This window comes from Delphinus delphis, chromosome 12 (genome assembly GCF_949987515.2).
Source record: "Delphinus delphis chromosome 12, mDelDel1.2, whole genome shotgun sequence".
Classification (NCBI taxonomy): Eukaryota; Metazoa; Chordata; class Mammalia; order Artiodactyla; family Delphinidae; genus Delphinus; species Delphinus delphis.
In genome coordinates, this window is record NC_082694.2 from 37,306,546 (window position 1) to 37,329,058 (window position 22,513).

At 48.9% G+C, this 22,513-nt stretch overlaps 1 protein-coding gene across 1 annotated transcript; it reads right to left on the reverse strand.

The window, feature by feature from the left end:
* Positions 1-12,277: 12,277 nt before the first annotated feature.
* On the reverse strand, positions 12,278-18,826 carry OTX1 (orthodenticle homeobox 1). Its single transcript, XM_060027568.1, has 5 exons — positions 18,694-18,826; positions 18,262-18,330; positions 16,500-16,706; positions 15,376-15,527; positions 12,278-14,089 (listed from the first exon to the last, which is right to left on the reverse strand). Exons 3-5 carry the CDS (start codon positions 16,594-16,596, stop codon positions 13,271-13,273), a joined length of 1,068 nt encoding a protein of 355 aa, XP_059883551.1. The 5' UTR covers positions 16,597-16,706; positions 18,262-18,330; positions 18,694-18,826; the 3' UTR covers positions 12,278-13,270.
* Between the last annotated feature and the right edge of the window lie 3,687 nt (positions 18,827-22,513).

Genomic DNA, 22,513 nt, shown 5'->3' on the forward strand with positions numbered 1-22,513 from the left:
AAGTCCCCATTTAGAATACCTTCTTTTTAAACACCCGTGTAAACAGACGAGGGAACAATACTAGCCAGCCCTGAGGATCAATACCTCTCTTCAGAGCTGTATAAAAGAAAAATAATAAGAGCACATACGTAACTTAAAATTGTTTAGTATTCACGTTAGAAAAGTAAGAAAGAAACAGGTGAAATATTTTCAATAATTTATTTCAGACAATATATACATATTTCTACAAGCAGCTACATAATATAAAATTATTAATGAGATATTTTACATTTTAAAATACTGAGTTTTTGAAATTCAGGGTGAATTTTATCCTTAAATTACATCTCGGGGAGACTTCCCTGGTGGCACAGTGGATAAGACTCCATGCTCCCAATGCAGGGGGCCCAGGTTCGATCCCTGGTCAGGGATCCCACATGCATGCCGCAACTAAGAGTTCTGCATGCCACAACTAAGGAGCCCACGTGCCACATCTAAGTAGCCCATGAGCCGCAACTAAGACCCAGTGCAACCAAATAAACAGAACAAAAAAAATTACATCTCCATCCAAATCAGTCATATTTCAACAGCTCAAAAGCCACACGTGGCTACTGGCTACCATACTGAACTGTGTAGCTCTAGATATTATAATTGCATAATATCTAGACTTATGATACCCTTGTCGAATTAACAGAGCCACTGAGGGTCTTCCTTAGATGTCATCATCTTACTGTTGCAATTATTCATAATATATGCTTACATAGCATATTTCAGCCATGAATGTTCAGTTATTCCCAGGCTCAAGGAGTCTAGGCACATGTATTGCAATCATATCATCCAAGACAGAGCTTTGGTTCCCTACCAAGTTCATGCTGGCCACTTGCCTGGAAACCATTGGTATCTGTACAGCCATTGGCTAATAACTGCTATCTTGGCTAGCCAGGTGTGGCAGGTGGAAGGCAGCTGTACAGACTAAGGGTTAAGCTTTCTTTACTAAGTTAGCTACCACTCACCTACTGATGTCCCAGCTTCCAAAATTCTGTTGACATCTCCTCTCAACTTCTCTTTGTCCTTATGGAGTTCATGCCTTTCTTTATTCCTTGACTTTCATTTTAGTATGTTTTCAAGAGGGAGTGAAAATAAACACATGTATTCAATTGACCATGTTTATCTGGAAGTTGCTTTTTTGATTAGGAGCTGATTTATAAATTCATCATCAAAAGATACCTTACCTGCAGTTACAGATGAACTTTTTAAAGCTTCCTTAAAGATTTACTCCAATCAGAATTCCGGATATAAACAATATAAAATATTTAAATGATAAATCAATTTGCTCTTTAAATTTATCTACTAAGAACATTTTGTATTTAGAATAATCTTGTTCATACAATTAATCAGTTAACATGAAAAGAAAGATAATAATGTTACTGAACACTAACCCTACTTCCTCCAGATGAACTGTAATAAACTATCTAGGCCCAATTTAGTTGTGTTGTGCCTGTGCTCTGTGAACCTTAGATGAGTATTTGTATTCTAGTCACCAGAAGTTCTAATTTTTATGAGTCTACAGAAATAGTACATGCAAGAACTGTTAACCTGTCACTGTTCTGATTTACCAGCACCTTACAGAGTAAAAGTTAGCAAGCACTGTCAAAACAGATGTATTTGGTATTATAAAAACTTGTAGAAATAGATTATGCTCATTAATGTGTTCTCTAAAAAAGACTCAAATTTCTCCAGCAGTAGTGTGAACTTCTTACATTTTAAAAATGAATTTAACTTGGTTATTTCCAGTCCATTTGAAACATAAGTCAGCCTTTAAAAAATGAGAACTCAGTCAATTTTATTTATTCTTTTAAGATTATTTTTGTCCCTTCAGTTAGTATTGAGCCAGAGCAACACGTTCTAATCTTTTCAGCTGGAACCCACTCAAATAAAACAGCCCATTGTACTCTTCCACGAACATTTTTCCTTGCTCACAACTCTTAAGTCAATGCATACACTTCTATTTTCTTTTTTAAGGTTAGCACAATTATTTAACTCAAGTATTTATTGAGTATTATTTTGTACCAGGCACTGCTAGATTCTGAGAATAAAAAGATTAATAAAACACATTCTCTGTCTTCAAAAACCTCATAGTCTGGCATAGGAGACAGTTACATAAAGTAATAAATATAAAGCAATATGATGAATACTGCAATAAAGGTATAAACAAAGTGCTATGGGAAGCCCAGAGACAGGAAGGATTAATTCTTTCTGGGAATGGTGGTAGAAGGAATAGAATTTTCCCAGTGGGAAGAGGTAGAAGGAAGACTATTCCAAGCAGAGGGAACAACATGAAAAAAGGCACAATAAAAGTACACAGCTTCTTTGGGAAACAATAAGTAGCCTGGTGTGGCTAAAACATGAGATTTCTGCAGAGTAGTGGTAGAAGCCATGTAAAGGAATTTGAACTTTTTGTTATAATGAAGGCAACGAAAAGCCATAAAAGCAGCAAAGAGGTGTGATTTGTGTCTTAGAAGGAAAACTCTGTGGCAGTGTGAATGACTGACTAGAGAAGGGGGATAGAAGGAAGGCAGGAAAACCAATTAGAAGGCTATTATACCAGACTAGGTAGCACTCTGAGCAGTAATTGTAGAACTGGAGAGAAGGGAATGAATGGATTTGACATGCATTTCAGAAGCAGAATCACTTGGACATGATGGGTATTTGGATGAAGAAGGTAAGAAAAGAAGAGTCAGAGATTCCACCATGTATTTTGGCTTGTATGATGATTAATCTAAACAGAAAACAATAAAGATTTTTTAAAATGAGCTCTGAACTGATACATTTGCAGATATTTGCAAGACATTCAAGTGGAAAGATCCAGGAGGCAGTTGGAAATAAGGATCTCAGCTAATGAGTATAGTCAATACCAAAAATACAGATTTTTGGAATTAGCAACATAAAGATGACATTTGCAGTCATGTGAGCAGATGAAGTTTCAAGACGGAAGAAGAGGAACCATTGCCAAATATTGCATACTACAAAAAAGTCAGATGATAAATATCTATGGCAAAACTTTTAAAAGAAATCTTTGATAAGAAAATATGGGGAAATATTTTCATGATCATGAGGTAAGAAAGGATTTCCTAAAAAAGACACACAAAAGACACCAAATCATAAGGGAAAAGATTAATATATTCGGCTACGTAAAAACACTTTAAGAAAGAATGAGTGGACAATCCACAAAATGGGAAAAATATATGCAACACATATAAGTGATAAAGGACTTGAATTCAAAATATGTAAAGAGTTCTTACAAATCAAAGAGAAAAGGCAGACAATCTAAAAGAAAAAGAGGGAAATATAAGAATAGGCACTCCACAAAAGAAGATGCCCATATAAACAACACATATAAGAATAGGGGCTCAATCTCACCAGTAATCAAGAAAATACAAATTAAAAACCATAATGAGATATTACTACACACCCAACAAATTGACAAAATTTTAAAACGTTAATAATACTAAGCTTTGGCAAAGATATGGAGCAACAGAAATTCTCATACACTATTTGGGAATATAAATTAACACAATCAATTTGGAAAACTGTGCCAGTATCTAGTCAAGTTGAAAATATGCATCCCTTATGGCTCAGAAATTTCACTCCTAGGATATACTCTAGAGATTTGCATCTTTATGTGCACCAGGATACACATAAAAGAATGTGCAGAGCAGCATCCTTATAATTTTCCCAAACTAGAAACATCCCAAATACCTATCAACAGTAGTACAAATGATGTATATGTATAACTGAATCACTTTGCTGTACGCTTGAAACTAACACAACATTGTTAATCCAACTATGCTCCAATATAAAATAAAAATTTTTAATAAATAAATTGTAGTATATTCATACAATGGAATACTATACAGCATATAGCAATGAAAGTGAAGAAGCTACAGAAATGCACAATGACATGGATGAATCTTATAAACATAATGTTAAGTGAAAAAAACAAGTTACAAAAATAACTTCATATAAAATTCAAAATAAATACATATTGTTTATGAATGCATGTACAGGTGGTTAAGTTAAAAGAGAAATGCAGGAACTTCCCTGGTGGCACAACCATTGAGAGTCCGCCTGCCAATGAAGAGGACATGGGTTCGTTCCCTGGGCCGGGAAGATCCCACATGCCGCAAAGCAACTAGGCCTGTGCACCACAATTGAGCCTGCACTCTAGAGTCCGTGAGCCACAACTACTGAGCCTGAGTGCTGCAACTATTGAAGCCCGTATGCCTAGAGTCCGTGCTCCGCAACAAGAGAAGCCACCACAATGAGAAGCCCGCGCACCACAATGAAGAGTTGCCCCTGCTCACCTCAACTAGAGAAAGCCCACACACAGCAACGAAGACCCAACTCAGCCAAAAATAAATAAATAAAAAATAATAAATATATATATATAAAAGAGAAATGCAAGAAAACCACTACGATAAATGATAGGATAGTGATTACCTCTGGGGAGACAGAAGTGCTTGTAATGGGCAAGAGATACTCAGGGATTTCTGTGGTCCCAATAATGCTCCACTCCTTGACCTCAATGTGGTGATTTCATAATTAGTTGATAACCAATTGATAAAACATACATATACATTTTGTGGACTTTAAAATATATTTTATAGCTTAAAATTTTAATGAACTAAATTTTGAAATGGTCTTAAATCTAACAAAAGATGTAAAAGTAAGAAGTAACCAAAAGATCTTGATTCTAAGGATGATTAAAAGAGATTAAGAAAACATGCTGTCCAAAAAAAAAAAAAAAGAAAACATGCTATCTAATCCATTTAAGCCGAATACCACAAAGAAAAAGGACAACTCTATTTCTGAGATAAACTGCATTTAAATCTGTTTCAAGTCTGATGACTGGATTTCATTCTTTCATTCACTTAACAAATCTTTGAGACCTACCATGTGTCTTCCATTGTGCCAAGCACTTCAAGTAAAGGAAAACTTAGTCCTATCTCTTAGACTTCTCTTACTCTAGGACCCCCACTGACCTCTAACCCCTCTTGAAATAACAGATTTAGTGGAATACAACCTCGGGGAGGGGGGTGGATCTCAATTCCAAAATGTACAAATGAAAAGGCATGCAGGGGGACTTCCCTCGCTGTCCAGTGGTTAAGACTTCACCTTCCAATGCAGGGGATGCAGGTTCGATCCCTGGTCGTGGAGCTAAGATCCCACGTGCCTCACGGCCAAAACACCAAAACATAAAACAGAAGGAATATTGTAACAAAGTCAATAAAGACTTTAAAAATGGTCTACATCAAAAAAAAAATCTTGGGCTTCCCTGGTGGCGCAGTGGTTGAGAGTCCGCCTGCCGATGCAGGGGACACGGGTTCGTGCCCCGGTCCGGGAAGATCCCACATGCCACGGAGCGGCTGGGCCCGTGAGCCATGGCCGCTGAGCCTGCGCGTCCGGAGCCTGTGCTCCGCAACGGGAGAGGCCACAACAGTGAGAGGCCCGCGTATCGCAAAAAAAAAAAAAAACTTAAAAAAAAAAAAAAAGACATGCAGGAATTATCAGGTGCTGATCTGAAAACACGATTAGTTCATGTCTCACCCGAAGAAATACAGGGAGAAAAGAGATGCTAGTTTTTTCCTTCTCCAAACATTAATAAAAATGAACAGACAACCTTTGTTTTTTTACATCAGCTAAGAGGAAAATTGAAGAGGTCAGTAGCAGGAATAGACTCATGAGATGAACGGTTTTTAAAATCTGAGGAAATAAAGATACAATTTAAACAAGACTTCTGCTTTTGCTTTTCAATAAAGGAAATCAGTATCTATAAAGTTATGTGATCCGTATTACCCAACTTGTTAACCCATTTTTTAATTTTCAGAGTTAGCTCTGAAAAATAAAATTTACCCTAGAAAGACAAGGATTTGCTCAGTGAGATTTTAAAAATTAAGCTACAAACTTCAAAACTTGAAGAGAAGTTCTGAAGTTAGCATAATTAGAAAAAAGATTCCACACATCTGTTAACAAATAAATTAAGCCTAATTTACAAGTCATTAACCGAATCTCAACTCCATATCTGGTTTACACAACTTTCCCTGTACTAGACCTCCTATAACATAGCAAAGCAATATTCTGAGAAGCAAAAAAGGCTCAGCCAAGAATAGAAAACACTACTCATAAACATGAAAAAGACAGGAATTTTAAGATTACTTAAAAATTAGTAAGGAATTAAAATTAATAAGAAATTAAAAGGTGATATAGACCTGGTATGACTAGTCTTCTCATTTAACACTCTGTTAATCTTTCTGAACACTCATTAAATGATATTGAAGTGATGCCCAGGAACATAAATGGAATAATGTCCTAGGAAACAATTTTCAGTTACCAAAACTCGAATTTATGCCCAGAAACATAAATGTAATAATGTCCTAGGAAATAATTTTCAGTTTACCAAAACTCGAATTTTGAACTCAGATAAAGATGTTTGTTGATGTCAATCTGGTAATCTGATTCATAATATGGTGTCTTTTTTTAAAATTAATGTTTGTTAACATTTTAGGTAGCTCTTATAGCCAAATGAACATGGAATCTGAAGACCGAGTTCTGCCAAACTCTGCCACTTACCAGCTATGTGATTTTGAGTAAATAACCAAACCACCCTGAGCGTCACACCAACAAACCTCACAAGACTTGAGAACAGATAAAGTGATTTATATGAACAATATTGTATGAGCCCCAAAGATGGGAAGCTCAATTTCCTCAATACAGTGCAAAAACTACTTTCCACAAATTAATATTTTTACTCACCTTTTATTATGGGAAAATTTAAATACACAAAAGTAGAGTGTAATGAAGTTGTATGTATTCTCACTCAGCTTCAACAATTAAAAACTCATAATAATTTTGTTTCATCTATACTCCACCCATTCCCTCTCTTCCTCTAGTATTTGAAGCAAGACCCAGACATCATATCATTAACTTCCTAAGAGCTAAAAGTCAATGGCCTCTTTTCAGTGTATGTACAGGTATATGAAGTCCAACAGAGAGGTATGAGCTAGAAATATGAATTTGTGGATCACCAGTGATGAAATCAAGAGCTGAAGCCACAGCTTTGGATGAGGTCAAATATCCATGCTTGGGAAACAAGAAGATAGATTCTTGTGGTGCTCCTTTGTCAAAAAATATAAGTAGATATAAGCACAGTTTTTCTACCAAAAAAGAAACCCTATGGATTTTTAAAAGGCCAATAGAACTTTCATATCCTATGGTTTTAACTGTTTTTCTGCCTTAAAAAGTGTCCCTATAGATATTAATAGCCACTACTCTAAAGGATTTACCAAAATCCCTGGGACAATAATAGACATAATTGATGTAACACCAAATTTAAACACTGATATTATGACCTATCTCAAATCTACTTTTCAAAGTATTTGTTGAGAACTTGTTGCTCCGGTTATATTTTCCTTTCTCTTTAAATTGTAGAAACCTGTTTTATACTTTCTTTTGTATGTATATTTCACAATAAAGTTTTTAAACTAAACTTTAAAAAGAAAATATGATTCCTGCATTTAAATAGCTATGACAGATGATGGTATATCTTATAAGCATTTAGAGCTTTGAACAGACATAATATTTGTGTACTAAAAATATTTTATAAGCTCTTTAGACACCAAGTTGTTGAATCAAAGACCATTTATTCCTACATTTTAATTAACTTTACCCCAAATGTCAAAATTAGTTATGATTTATTTATATTCTACTTCAATCCTGAAAAAATTGTGACTCAAGTTCCTTAAATCCTAATTTTACAATCCACTTTACAAGAATTTCTAAATTTCCTAAAATAGTTTTTATAAGATGTTCAATAAAGATTAACCTTTGAAAAACAAAGTACTTATGACACTTGGAATGGAATGGAACTTTGTGTCTTTTATTTCATTAGCCACCAAGTAAATTATTCAAAGCGGGTAGGAGAGGTACAATTTTTAGAAACACAATAGATTTTCAATGTTTAAATTTTGATAGGTCGGCATTTAATTGAGCCTAAGTACTATTTGATTAGAAAGTACTCCAAAATATTTTTAAGCATATCCCTATCTTTGAAGTAATAGTCCTAGAAATCAGAATGTATAGTTTCAAAATTAGGAGATGGATTTTAGTTGTGAGCACACCATACATTTCTTTGCTTTATTTTTTTCCCTAAGAAAAAACTGGATATATTTAAAAGCAGTTTCAACTTTGACTATTTTATGTAACTGCCATTTCACCTAAATAACTGAAGGTTTTTTGGAAATATTTTTGATTTTTAAAAACTTCTGGAAGACTTCACCTAAAGTGTTCTAAGTAAAATCCAACTCATTTTAAAAGCATGATTAAAGAATCACTAGGTCAAAATGTTCCCCTCTCCCACCAAAAAAATCCAATTCTTTTTTCAGATATCAATAAATATCAACAAGATGATTAAGAAGCATAACTGCTTTATCAGGCTCCATCAATTAAACACAGCCCCTCCCCCCCAAAAAAACTCTCTTCTTCAAATAAGTATATTCCAGACACTCACACATTTAATTAAACAGATTCTTTCTTAAAGATAATGGAGATGTTTTCTCCTTGTCAAATAAGCAATGCATTGTTATTACTTAGTATTGTTTTTTAGTTGGTGGTTTTTCCTATAAGTATTGTTGAATATAAATATTCCTTAGTTAAAATTAATGAGCTAATGAGCTTTTTTCATTCTCATTTTAGACAATGGGGGAAGGGAGAGACAGTATGGAAAATATAGAATAACTCTTTGAGAACTTGTTAGGTTTTCAATTAAGGAATTTTATAAAGATATCTTGATGCTGTTCTTAAATTAATTCTGCAACAGAAGCCAAGTGGTGTTTTTTTTTTTTTTTTTGGTCTTGAATAGTAATGATACAGATTTTCTTTACCAATAATGTATATATTAACTACATTTAATATATCAGATACACTTTATTTCTGTATCTCTAAAGAAAACTTTAGTGCCTGTCATTGCCTAATGACATCAATAACATTCATTTATTCTGCCGAAGTCATGAATTTATCATTTTCACAACTGAAAGAAAATTCACAATTTATCTGTGAAACTATTTTGAACAAAATATATGAAAAAACTGGTAATTTTCTTTTGACACAAAAATTGAAACCTCTCGGTTTTCTGGTCTCTGAATCCGGCATGAATTTGCTGACACTCGGTGCCTTTTTACCTGTTTTTCCTCTCACGTTTAATACCCCATAGAATTTTTAAATTTAAGAATATTTTTCCAAAAAAAAAAACATTTACAACGTTGAGAAATGTTTCCATATGCCCTCAGTAGCTACTAACCATAAAATACTGAAAAGCTCTACAACAAACGACGTTACTTCACTGAATCTTTTCAGAGCTTCAGCAAATTAATGCGGTGCTCCTGAGATGGTTTTAAGAATTTTAAAAAATTATTTAAAAAACACAAACACGACCTATCCTTTAGCCCTAAAGAACCTCACATAAGTTCACTGTAAGGTAGGCTTTTTTGCCCCCAGAGTCTGAGCAGAGAACACAAACCATGAGTAGAAAACATGAAGATTTCGTTGAGCACTAAAAGGAACAAAACTGTTGACGTCTTAACGTTGCTAAGTGTTCTGAAGTTGCTTAATCTCCTTAAATTGCTTCAATTCTAGTTGCTTCCATTGTGTCTCTAACACCAAAACCCAAACAAACCTCTTCCCTCAGAAGAATGGCGAGCTGAGGGCGGTTCTCAGAGAACCTGCCTGTAACAGGTGGCCCGGAAGGACCTGCCGCGCTCCCGCCGCCGCCGCCTGCACTCGGCGCCGCTTGGGCGCCCCCACCCAGTCCGGCCGCCCCCGCCACGTCCACGCACCTTCCCCGCTCCCCCGAGCTCCCGCGTCCCGGCAGCCTGAGTTGTCCCAGGGCCTTCCCGCTCCCGGTTTCCACTCAGCGCCGCGGGGCCTCAGCACAGGCTGGGAGGCCCTGGAAGAAGCACGTGCCTCTTCTCGAGGCCTAGTCCCCCGGGCGGGAACTCCTGCCGGGCCTCCGTGCGCCCGGCCGCTGGTCCCCGTCTGTCTGAGTACGTGGGCACCGAAGCTTCTGGAAGCCGCCGAAGGGCCAGGCCACGGGGATGCGTCTCACCTAAGTGCCCGCAGCCTCGGCCCAAAGTGTGAGGTTCTGGAACAACCCCGACAGAGTTGGGCCAAATAACAAATGCGACGTAATTGAGCCCCAGGGGGTTGAGTACCTTGCTCCGGAGGGCACACGGTTGTCCGAGCGGGTGCAGAGCCGAATCTCGTGGTTTCATTCCACCGCGTAGCCAAGAGAACCGCTGGGCCGCACAGAACCCGCTTCAGGGAGCTGTGGCGGGAGGCTGCCCAGAACCTCGAGCGGCCGTGGCGGCGGCTGCGTGAACCAGGGCGGCCCTGGGGAAGGCCAGGCAGGGTCGGCTGAGGAGAGCGCCCGGTAGGCCCTGAAGCCCCGGTGCCCAGGCTTGTGCCGCGCGAGCTGGAAGCCTCTTTGCGCCGGCCGGGACTCCCTGGCACGTGTGGGCCCCGCATTCCAGGGGCCCCGGCGCACACCGAACCGGCGCGCTGGGTCGCCCTCCACCGGTAGCGCCGCAGGGCCAGGCTGGGAGGGGCAGTGGCTGCGCCCTCCTCGGGCCTTTAAGTAGTCGGGGATATTGGGCTTGTTGGGTGGGAAGGCGTGGGCCTACGGAGTCCGAGACGGGCCTACGGAGTCCGAGACGGGCCTACTGAGTCCGGAGGGAAAACGCGGCCGAGAGGGCTTCCCTCCAGTCGGGGCTTGCAGCACTGAGACCTAGCTCGGCGCGGGACCCTGGAGGAGGGGGTCATTCTCCAAACCCGGCCTCACGTTGTGTTCTCAAGTCTTACACGGAATGAAAAGAATAGGGTGTGTCGGTCACTTCGCAGGAAACTTTTCGTTGTTTCCTTATTTCCTTCCCGCCCATGGACAAGTTGAGCAGCTTCTGGGCCTTACACCCAGGAGGTTTCAGACCAGAGTATGGACTCTGGGTCTTCTGGAGGATCATCTCACCCCATCCCCACCCCTACCCCTGTCTTCCTCAGGGGAAGGTGGAACCGTCCTTCCGAACCCCCTTGTGTGAGCCAGGAGTCGTCTTCCCCTGCCAAAGTGAAACGCGTCCCTATCGACTTTTCTAGATTTTGTGTTTGCGTTTTAAAGAAACTTAGCAATACGAACAAAGATATTTTGGCTACTTCTGGCAGGGTCTGAGGGTTTAAAGGGACATCTTAGCACGTGGAAGGGATGACTCGGATTCCCCCGGCCTCCGTGAAGCCACCGGGGACAGCTCAGCAGAAAGGAAGGTCGTCTGCTGCCAACATGCAAGACACGGATCGGTTTTTTGTCGTTTTGTTTTCTTTTCCTTTTTGGCTCAGCTCTGAGAGCATTACAGACCTATCCTTTCCCGCCTCCCGACCCTCTTCCCCTCCCCCTCTTCTTTCTGGTGCAGGCAATTAGGGTGAAGAAATCAGTGCCAGGCTCCTGCCTCTGAAGAGAAAGGAATTGCTTCGGGAATTGAGTCCTGACACCTGTCTCTGTCCTGGATGGCGAGAGGGGATACGGGGTCAAAACGCCTGGGGGAAGAGGCCGGGCTGACCGGGAGGGGGGACCCTCCCTAGGAGAGCATTTTTTTGGCCTCCAGCTTCACACAGGTTATTAACACGCGGGTTATTAACACGGGGGGGTTCCTCTTTTTAGTCCCCTCCACCCACCCAAGACCAGGACCTGGGCTGGAAGCAGAAGAGCAACACTGACAAGCCGTTCATTAATTTGCATTTATTTTCGGGAAATAATGTAGATAAAGGGGGCGGAAGGGGACTGCCTTACATTTCAACAAGTAATTTGCGATCTTCACATCGGACAAATCAAATTTACAAATTACTTTCCCACCTACTGGACGAAAAGGCCAAAGCCAAAACTGATATACAGGCGTGGGTCCTCCGCAGATTTCGGAGAATGAAGGTGCACTAAAAACTCACTAGACAAAACAGGGTTGTTTAAAGAGAGAGAAGCCGACAGAGGAATTGGAACCGGGGTTTGGGGCCTGGGTTTGTTTGTTTTTCCATAATGCTGTATTTTTATTTTTATTTTTTGTTTTCTTTTGGTTTTGATCTCTTAACTGGAACTGCGACCCTGTGCTTAGACCTGGTGAAGGGCTCAGTCCTGCGCCCCGGCCCAGACTAGCCCCCTCCCCTGTACCCTGACTTGGCTCTTGCCTTCACACTACCAGACCCTCCCGATCCTCCGCGCGCAGCTTCCTGAAACCAAACGATTCTCTTTAATAAATACACAGAGGGAGAAGGTGTGAGAGGGCAGGGAAGCTTTGCAACAACTGAAAAAGTAAAAGCGCCATCGTTTGAGGAAGAGAGGAAAGGGGACAGAGGGAAAATATTTTTTGCTTTTGTTATATATATATGTGTATATATATATGCTGTATATATCTTAAAGTTCTATTTCTTGGACTCTAAGACGAGATATGCTCAGTTCAACCAACAGCAACTAAAAAGTTTAAGTGGTCCCTGGAACGGACCTGACTATATACAGCATTCCCGCCGAAGCGGAAGACTGAGCCAGTTCTACGCAGGGCGGGGCTGTGCGCGAGAGGCTATGGGTGCGCTCCTCCCTCCGGGCCTCGTCCCAGCGCATCCGGCTGGGGAGGAGGAAACGCCGGGAAGCTCTGGTCTGCAGGCGGGGAGCGGGGCTTAGGGCAGCTGAAGGGGCGGCAGTCTGCACGCGAGAAACGCTTAGTGGTTGTTTTGATTTGGAGTAGAGTGTGGGTGCACTCCAACAGGCAGACACATGCCAGTTAGTGACTCCAGTGTCCAGAAAGAATAAATTAAAGTGTAGGGCTCAAACAGCAAGTCAGAGCGAAGAGCCTCCGAAGGCTGCAAGCGCATAATAACTGTCCAGAAAGACTAGAAGATGGTGACTTAGGAGTTCGTTAGGGGTTGAGGAGGGGAGCACACAGCTCTCCCATATAGAACTTGTGGGCCAAGCCGAAGCACCGGTCCCCTCTTCCAAGGGGTGGGCAGGGTTTGCACATCCCCCAAGCAAGTGGCACAAAGATGAGGGCAGCAGTGCAGCAATGGGCATCTTTTGGGAGCGTGAAATTTCAGGTCTGGAAAAGCCGAGGCAAAGGCGGGCAGTGCAGCAGCAGCAGCAGCAACAACTGGACGGGGACCACGGAGGGCGCAGGTAGTTGCGTTTCTTCTTCTCTTCCTCCCACTCCTGGGCTCACAAGACCTGAAACCTCCATGAGGCTTGGTCCTTATAGTCCAGACAGTCAGGCGAGTTGAAGTTGAGTTTCCAAGCGGAGGAAGCGGCGGCGGCGCCAGGCTCCTTGTAATCCAAGCAGTCGGCAGAGTTGAAGGCGAGCCCCGAGCCGCCGTAGCCCTGGTGATGGTGGTGGTGATGGTGGTGGTGGTGGCCTGAGGACTGGCTCAACGGGTGGTGCGCGTGGGGATGGTGGTGATGGTGGCTAGCCATGGAGGAGGGTGCCATAGGGCTGAGCTGGTGCGGGTGGTGGTGCGAGTGCATGGGCGCTAGATATGAGCTGCAGTCCACGCCGCCAAAGTAGGAAGAGGAGGGCGCGGGGTAGCCCTGGCCATAGCTGCCGCCCTGGCCGTAGGACATGGGATAGGAGGCTGCGGCAGAGGCGGCGCCTGCGGCTACCGAGCGCTGCATACACGATGCGTTGCTAGGCGCGGCCAAAGGCTCGGGCACCGACACGGAAGCGGGCGCTGAGCCGGGCGAGATGGAAGCCGGACTCCAGATGGATGAGGCAGCCGGCGTACTCAACGACGACGGGACTGCCACCGCCGGGTTCCCGCCCAGGCCTGCAGCCGCTGCAGCCGCCGGGTTGGCCGAAGCGCTCGATGCGGAGCTGGAGGACGAGGCGGAACTGGACACAGCAGGCGGCGTGAACTGGCCGCTGCTTTCGGAGCCCGAGCTCTCCCGCACCGGGGAGGACTTCTTCTTGGCTGGGCGGCTCTTGGTCCCGCTCCCGCTCTGCTGCTGCTGGCGGCATTTGGCACGGCGATTCTTGAACCAGACCTGCAGCGGGCCGGGTGGGGGAGAGTGTGTCAGGGGGAGAGTAGAACTTGCCACTCCCCCGCCCCTTGGACCAACACCCGGCCTAGGATCCGCATCCCTCTCCTATCGACGCCTCCTCCCCTCCCTATCTCCGACCCGGCCAGACCTTGCATTCCCTGCTCCTCCACCCTCCCCCATCCTTCTGCTCAAAGACCCTCCTCTGGCAAAGTAGGGATGTGCACTCCCCCCCACCCCCAGCGCAACTCTGCCGGAGGGCAGAACATTTGTGTCTGTCCAGCCAGAAGTTCAGCCATCTCTAAACTGATGCTGTTGGCTGCTTCCCAACAGACCTATGTATGTTTGGAGGCCCTGTCTTCTATGAATAGAGCTCAGTAAACTGCGGAGAGGCACAGAGCAGGCCGCGGAGTGGGGGACAGTCCCCGAGTTTGAGGCCGGAGCCCCTCCGCCCCTGCAGGTCAGGTGCTGGGCAGGGCGAGAATTTGGATGGGAGCAGGAGCAAGGCCAGGAGGCTGAACAGAGGCAGTACTCGGGGGACTAGGGAAGGAAGCCTGGGCAGAATTTCGTTGGACTTCTTGGCTCCAAGTGGGGAACCAAATAGGACAGTCATAAAGTTCTCAGTCCTCCTGGAAGGCCCCGGTACAAGACATGGCATTCCTGTTCTCTCGAGCCTCTGGGGGGAAAAAGGCAAGATAAAAGGCCTTTGAGGAGAGTTCTGAGTTATAATCCGAACAGTATTTTCGGGTCCCTTTCATCGCAAAAACAGAAACAGCAAAGCTGGTAGCCAGGTTTTGCGTTCGGCATCCTCTCCGGGCAAAGGAAATGTCTAATCAAACTGGCGCCACCCGTGGGGCGCACTCCCAGACAGGGCACCAGGCTCTGGCCAAGCCCCACTCTTCTATTTCCAGGATCCCCGGGATACAAGGCAAGGGCGGAGGAAGAATTCAGGACCCGGAAGGAAACTGCCAAGTCCTGGGGCGGCCAAAGAGGCAGGGGCAAGTGTCGGGCTCTCAGGGCACGTTACCTTCGGGAGCCTCGCTTGTCCTCCGGCAATCCTAAAAAGCACTTTGGATAGCAAAGGCGCCCCAGGGCCAATGGCGGAATCCAGGGCTCTAAGCTAGCTCCTCTAACTTTGGCCCCTCTGCCAGGCCCGGCCCAGCGCTAGGGGGAGTCTGAGAGGGGCTACCCAGCCTGTAAGCCCGCCCCGACACCAGACCCCCATTCCCAGGCCCTCTCCAACCAGCCCCAGCACCCCACCCCCGACCCTGAAGTCCCGCGAGCGCGCGCACCTGGACTCTGGACTCTGGCAGGTTGATCTTCAGCGCCACCTCCTCGCGCATGAAGATGTCAGGGTAGCGAGTCTTGGCGAAGAGTGCCTCGAGCACGTCCAGCTGAGAGCGCGTAAAGGTGGTGCGCTCCCGTCGCTGCTTCCGCGGGGTGGCTGAGGGGAAACGCGGGGGCGCGTCGGGTCAGTGGTGGCCACGCGGACTCGCGCTAGAGGACGCGGACCGGCCCCAGGCAGGCTCTGAACCAGGCCGTTGCAAAAGAAAGCCGAGCTCCGAGCAAAAACAACTCCCCAGAGAGGCCGAGCCTGACAGCCACAGGTGGGAGAAACTGCATGTGTGAGCGACTGGGAGCCAGTGTCTCCGGTACTCCAGGACTGCCCCCTTCCCTGCCTCTCAGAGGTTAAGAAAGGAAGAGAAGTTATACAATCTTTCTTCCTTCACTGCCCCCCTCCCAACACTCTCCCTGGCTGGAAGGTGGGGAAGGGGTGTGCAGAAACATGTCCTGGAAAACACTTTCCGAGGGAAAAAATGGGGGTGAAGAAGTGGAACCTAGAAAAGACAGCCAGGATTCTGCTCAAGTTGTCCACATCAACAGTGCAAAAGTTGGTGCAGGCCACCCGTCTAGAGGACAGTTTAATTAGGGAGGGAGAATCCCCCCTCCTCAGCTCAGCCAGTCGCTTTGCATAAGGCAAGCTCGGCCCTTCCTCTCAGAGCCTAGCAAGTGTCCATATTCCTCATTCAATGTTGGGGGGAAAGGCATAGATCCTTTCTCTCTCCCTCTCTCTCTCTCTCTCTCACACACACACACACACACACACGCACGCACACACACCACCCATGAGAAATCGAATCCGTGGGTAAATGCGCCCTGTGCTGGCAGTGGGAGCACAACGGGAGACAAGGTGCCCGTGTGGCCAGGCAAGGAGGGCACACGTCTCACATTTCCGCCGCCCCGGCCATCCTCACCGACCCGCGATTCTGCCCTGCGAGCCTGCAGCGTGTCCTGCACCGTAAGCAGACTAGGCAACCGGTTCCCTGGGCCGATCCACGACAAAGTTTGTGCTTAAACCCGGGAGGCTGGGGATCCCCAAGATTTGCAGGGGCCGGGGGCGGGGGCCGGTGCTCACCCGGATAGCCCACGGAGGGGTGTAGGAGGTCCATAGCCGGCCCGGCTAGGCCCAGCCCGTTCATGCCGTATGGGGGTTGTTTGAGGTAAGACATCATGCTAACAGCTGGGTGGAGGCGCCCCGAAGGATCCAGGGGGCCGGGGCCGGGCGCAGTGCGGGGCTCCCACTGCGCAGTCCTTCAAGCTCTGTTGCGTCTGGGGGCCCGGCCTATGGAGACACGAGACACACGGAAACCGTCACTCCCAGCCATCACGGCTTCCTGGTCTTGTCCGAGGCAAGGAGTCACAGGATGGGGAGGGGACGCCGGTTATGGAACTGTACAGGGCGGTCAACTCGGCTCTATAAGGCCTTAGCCCAAAGACCACAGCTTCTTTGAAAAGTAAAATAGTTGGATCATGATCTCCTCTTTTCGGGCTTGGAATGGGCCAGACACTCATAGGGCGACACTAGGAGTGAGGAGAGGTTAAAATCAGGGCCAAGCTTGGGAGGTCAGAGCCTGAACCGCAGAGTCGGCTAAGACTAGGCAAAATTCTGGTCGGGTGGGAACGGGCCTCACATCGCACAAGAAAACATTTGCTCGGCCCCCAGGCGGCAGGAGATCCAGAGCATGAGGCGTTGTTTCAAACGTCTTTGAAAGTGGGACGCACAGGTAGACTCCGGAGAGCCCAGGTGAGGCACTGCGGAGGGCTAGCGGCACCTGAGCCTCTCCAGGACGCATTGCCCACTTGGGAGAGTGCGACCTGCCAAAGTCTCCTCGGCTGGGTCCCGGCCCTAGAGCCTACAGCCGCCCTTCCAGTTGACTTCTCTGTGCCCAGCCGCTGAAAGACTGCTTACCCGGAATCCCACCCACACCTCGACCACAGTTTCAAGGCCAGGTCCCGCAGAGGCGACCAGAAAGGGTCACTGTACAGGTGGCGGTTCTAAGACGCCGCCCGAGGTCACCGGCGCCTCGCCACAGCCGCAGGCCGTTTTTCGTCAACGCAAGCCGGTCCTGGCTGCGGACAATGGGGTCCCGGCCGGGGTTAAAAGGTGACCTGCCCAGCGCCCCAAGTGTCTGGCGGATTTGGGAGGCCTGAGTGCAGCAGGTCCGGTGCGCTCCCCGCCTATCCTACTAGCTGAACCCGCGGCCGCAGGACCCGATCGAGACTAGAGAACTAGGCCTCTGGGGCGTAGCTCGCTCTGACCCGGGCTGGAAGGTCGACGCCTGGCTTCCCCAGCTGCCCCCAAACTGAGGCGCTACAATCAGGGGTCAGGAAGTGGCGCTGGGGGTGTGAGACTGAGACCCCAGAGGACCTGTCGCTTTACCCCGCTTCAAGGAACTCAAAGCAGACCTGGGACCCGGACTAGAGAGTTTAGGGAAAGAAAGAAGTTAGAGCTAAAGAAGCCTCCCGCTCCCGTCCCCATGGGACCTGGGCCGGGAGAACCTAGTTTGCAGGGAAGGCGACAGAAGGGAAAGAGCCTGGGCTCTGGGGCCGAAGGAGAATGGGAATCAGCCGCGGCGACTCATCTAGGCTGCTGCGTGAGTTTTCAGACTTTCTTCAAACTTAGCACTTCAGCTCGGTTACTTCGGAGGAGGCGGGGGAGGGGCGCGGGGCCGCAGCAGAGCTCCGGGGTCCTCAGCGCAGCAAGAGGGGAGCCAGGTCGCCTCCCAGCCCCGCCCACGTGCCGGGGACCTGGGAAGCGGGGACCCGTTTGAGGACGGGGAGGCAAGAACAACCGACGCATTCCCAGAGTCCCGGGCGGCTCCCGGCTTTCTCCTTACCTGCCCTCAGCTGCCGGGGCCGCTCACCATCTACCTCGCACCCTCACACGGACCTTCCGGGCAGCCAACCTGCAAAACAGAGCAGCACAGGAATTACCCGCCGGGTTGGGCGGTTGGTCTAGGACCCCCGGATTTCTTTCTTTCCCCAACTTCCCTCCTCCCTTTCTCTTTCTTTCCAGTGGCTTTGTGCGTGTCCCTCCAGGTTTCACTTTATTTCATACACACACTTTGTTTGCAAAACCCTACACGCTCCCGAGACACTGCCTCGCCCAGGACCGCGCCGAAGGGCCGCAAGGAGGAGGGTGGGGGTGAGAGGGGCAGAGCTGGGAGGTGGCTCGAGGTTGCCGTGGCACTCCGTGCAGCGTGGAGGCGGTGGGGGCTGGGGAAGCCCCGCAGAGGCACTTCGGAAACTAAATAAATCAAGCGATTTACCTTGTCGGAGTGGCTTGTCTGGCCGGGTTGTTTAGGTGATTGGAAATGTAGCCTGATGAAGATTGATCACCTTTCTAATGCCCTCCCCGGGTATGTGAACGCGAGGTGAGTGCGTAACCGGGCTAGGCTGCCAATCCCTGGCCCCGCGCGGGCTGAGTGACAGGGAGCCGGGCAATGGCAGCACGAGCCGGGGGTTACCTCCGCGCGCCCCCGCCCTCCCCCGCCCCCTGCACCCCGCCCTCACCGCCCGCCCGCCCGCCCCGCCCCGGTCGCGCGCTAACTCCGGGGCTCGACTGGCGGCAAACGCGGCGCAGAGCGACGCGAGGAAGACGAGCGCAGCGAGGGAGCCCAGGCCGTGGAGGGGGACGCCGGTCCCGAGGCCGCCCCGGGGCTCCCCGCCCTTCTCTCGCCCTTTTGGCGCCCTGGAGGGAGTGGCAGAAGGAGGCGAGGTGCTGGAGAACCGGTTCTCGCTCTCCCGCGCGCCACCCAGCTCGGCGGCCCGGTGGGCGCGAGGACCCGGGAGCCGCGGGCTGGAGGGGAGCGGGCCCCCGGCCCCTCTCCCGGCGCCGCGGGCCCCAGTGTCTTCATCCACCGCGCCACCATCCGCAGAGGGACGCCGCGGGCGGCTCGTGCTGGCACAGGCTACTTTGCCGAGCGCGGGAGCAGCTCCCAGTGCGCAGATCCCGCCTCGGCGCCTCAGGACTCCCGCGCCTGCGAGCAGCACCCGCAGGGGAGGCATGGCCACTTACCTGCTCTTCGGCGTCTCCTGGTGTTCCCAGTCCCCACGAAAGGTGTTTGCAAATCCTAAACGCTTCTTTTGAAATGTTGGAGCGCAGAGTCCCCTCTCCCTTACACACACACTCTACTTCTGAATCGAAAGGTTTGGATAGGAAACTTTCTCTTTCACACTGTCTCCTTCCCGTTCTCCTTTTACAAGGGACAATTTGGTGGAAAACGTGGCCACAGACCCCTGCCCTCAATTTCTTTCCCACATGCCGCAGGAGCCTCCTTGAAGCGATCTCCCCGGATCGTTCGTACTGGCGAAGCCCATTTCCCAATCGAACAAACTTCTCAAACACGTCTACCTGGGTGGACTTGTCAAAGCGCAAAAAGAAAAGTGTTTTCGCCCCAACACTGAGTAAGGCAATTCTTTTAAATGGCACCTCCTCCTGAATATTAGGCACTTTACTCCCTTTCGAGGAATTCCTACCGCTTCTTCCTAATCCCCCCTCCCCTCCACCTCAACAGGCGGAGTGAAAAGTTTGAACAGGAGTAAGTGTGAGGGCGAGTCAAGGAGCCACCGGGCGCTTCGCGGTGGGGAGCGCGGGCGCTGCGGGGCCGCAAGGTCGGGCACCGAGAGCGGACCAGGCGCGGGGCGAGGAGGTGGAGGAGAAGGAAGGGGGAGCCCGCTGAGTGAAAAGGGGCCGCGGCCGCCGCTCTTCAAAGTGCTTCCCCCTCCCCCAAGCGACACTTTCCTTTGGAGTCCGAATAAAATACGGTAACAGAATATGATGGAGGGCACACTGTTTCCTTAACTGCTTCTCAAAGAACCCGGGAGATCTTCTTAGGACCTTTAATAAGGCTTTGGTCGGTCCTTTTGTTGATCTCTCAAAATCAACTCCTTCTAATTGAAGTTGGAGCTGAAAGCGAGCTAATGTTCAAAGAAAGTGGCCGCCAGGCTAACGAAATTACATTTTTTTTTGACGATGAGGGAACATCTAATCAAAGGGGCAAAAGAGGAGGGGTGGGAGTGGGGAAGTATGAAGGAGAAAAGGTTTTACAAGATCCTTCTCTGGTTCACAAAAGTCGGCGACACGGGCGCTTCTCTCCAGAACAAAGACACCGCGGCCCATTCACAAAAGGGAGAGAAAGAGAGAGAGAAAACAATAAAAGAACGGGAGAAAAGTAAAAACATGAACAAGAAAAAGACTTAACAGGAAAAGAAACTGCGCAGAGCGCAGCGCTGACCCGAGCGGGGACACACCTTTGGCTCGCGCAGGCCCCCGCAGGGAATAGTCCGCGAGGCCCAGGACTCCGAGTCCCCGAAATGTGCAGAGATTTAAGGAAAAAAACGAAATACACCCCCGCTTTCGGTTCCGGGGAAAGGCGCGGGCTGGAGCGCACTAGTGTGAGGGGGAAGAGTATGCCGGCGCCCTGGGGTGAGCTTCGGCGGCACTGCGTCCGTAGCCCGGCGCTACCCCGGCCGGGGCCTGTGCGCTGTGTGCCTGGGTTAGCCCTCCCAGGCCTGGGTGCGTGCCCTGTCCCAGTCCCGCAAACTCTCGCACTCCCGCCTCCTCCCGGCCCCGTTTGGCCTGCAGCTGCGGCGCTGGGCCGAGGTCCGGCGCGGCGAGGTGGGGCGGCAGTGCGCGCTGGAATGTGCTCAGGCGGTCCCCAGGGCCCGCCAAGCGGGAGCCGGGCGCTCTCGGTTCCAGATGCTGCCGCGGTCTCGGGGAAGTTGGGAGGTATCAAGTAGCACGATTTTTCCCCCCTAATGAGAGTATTTATCTAATCCCAAATTGCAGGCGAATTTTTTTAATGCTCAACCCATAAAACCCCGGGATTAAGAGAAGAAAAAGAGAGAAGAGGGGAGAGGGAGGAGAGTGGAGACGGGGGAGACTGAGATGAAAGTTTCTTGTATGTGGCGTAAAGGACTGAGGCGGCCGTCGCTAGGCAAATATCCAGGTGGGAGACGCTGGGCCAGAAGCCTCGACCGTTCCAGCAATGGCCGCAGCTCGGGGAGGGGAAGAGGGGGCCTCGCCCGGGGAGGGCCTGTGGACTCAGCTCGAGGGCCCCGGGCCGGGGAGGGGGCGTGGGAGCTGGGCCCTGGCTTTAGCATCCAGGTGACCTCGAGGCCGGGCCAGACTCTGGAGGACACTTGGGACAGGGGGAGGGGTTTGGCTCCGGGGCCCTGGGATCCTGGCCAGGGGCGGAAGTTCTGCACTGGCCCGCGGGCTGTGCCCAAGCCAGCCCGCTGCCAACACTCCTCCTCCTCCTCCTCCTCCTCGGCGACCCCCGGGCCCACAGCTTCTTTTGCCGCCGCGCGGGCTTTCGGATTGCCGGCCTCTAGGCGTGCTGGGCTCGCGCCTGCGCCCGGGAGGCAGCCTCTGGGCACCACGCGACGAAATCGGGATGCGGCGCCCTCGCCGCGGGCCTGACCCCGATGGTCCCCGGGGGCCGCGCTCCGCCGCCGCTGCGGGGCGTGCGGGCGCCACAGAGCAGCCCAATGGAAACCCCGCGAGGCTCGGGACTGAGGCAGGAGGGGCAGGGAGACGGGCAACAAATCTGGGGCTAGCGAAGGATTGTCACTTGGCAGGTCGCGAGCGGCTTGGGGGAGCCGCCTCTCTGCGAGGCTCCGCGAGAGGGAAGGTTCCCCGAATCCGAATCCTGCGTAAATGGAGTGGGTGACGCCGGTCACCCAAGCCCCAGGCTGCTCCGGGCTGATGGTTTTCGTCTGCCGGTTTCCCTGGGGTTAGGGCCGGGTTCTGAGAGCTTCCCCCCAGGAAGCGGTAGCTCCCTCTGCTCTCCTGCTCTAATAAAGACGGCAAATACCCGATTTCATTTAGTTCTGATAACTTTTCAATAACTTCTTAAAATCCTTGTCGTGAAGAAATTCTACCGTAGGAAGGTTTTATCATTTTGAAAGACTGGCGGCTGCATAGTTTTCGAAAGGAATTTGTGTGTGTATTGGTATAAATATTTGTCTGTATATGTACATATATGTATACGTGTATATATGTATGTATGATCTAGGCTAACGTATAAATGCTAGTGGACTGTTTTCTCTGTCTCCAGACTTGTTGAACGAGCTTTCTTTGTTTCA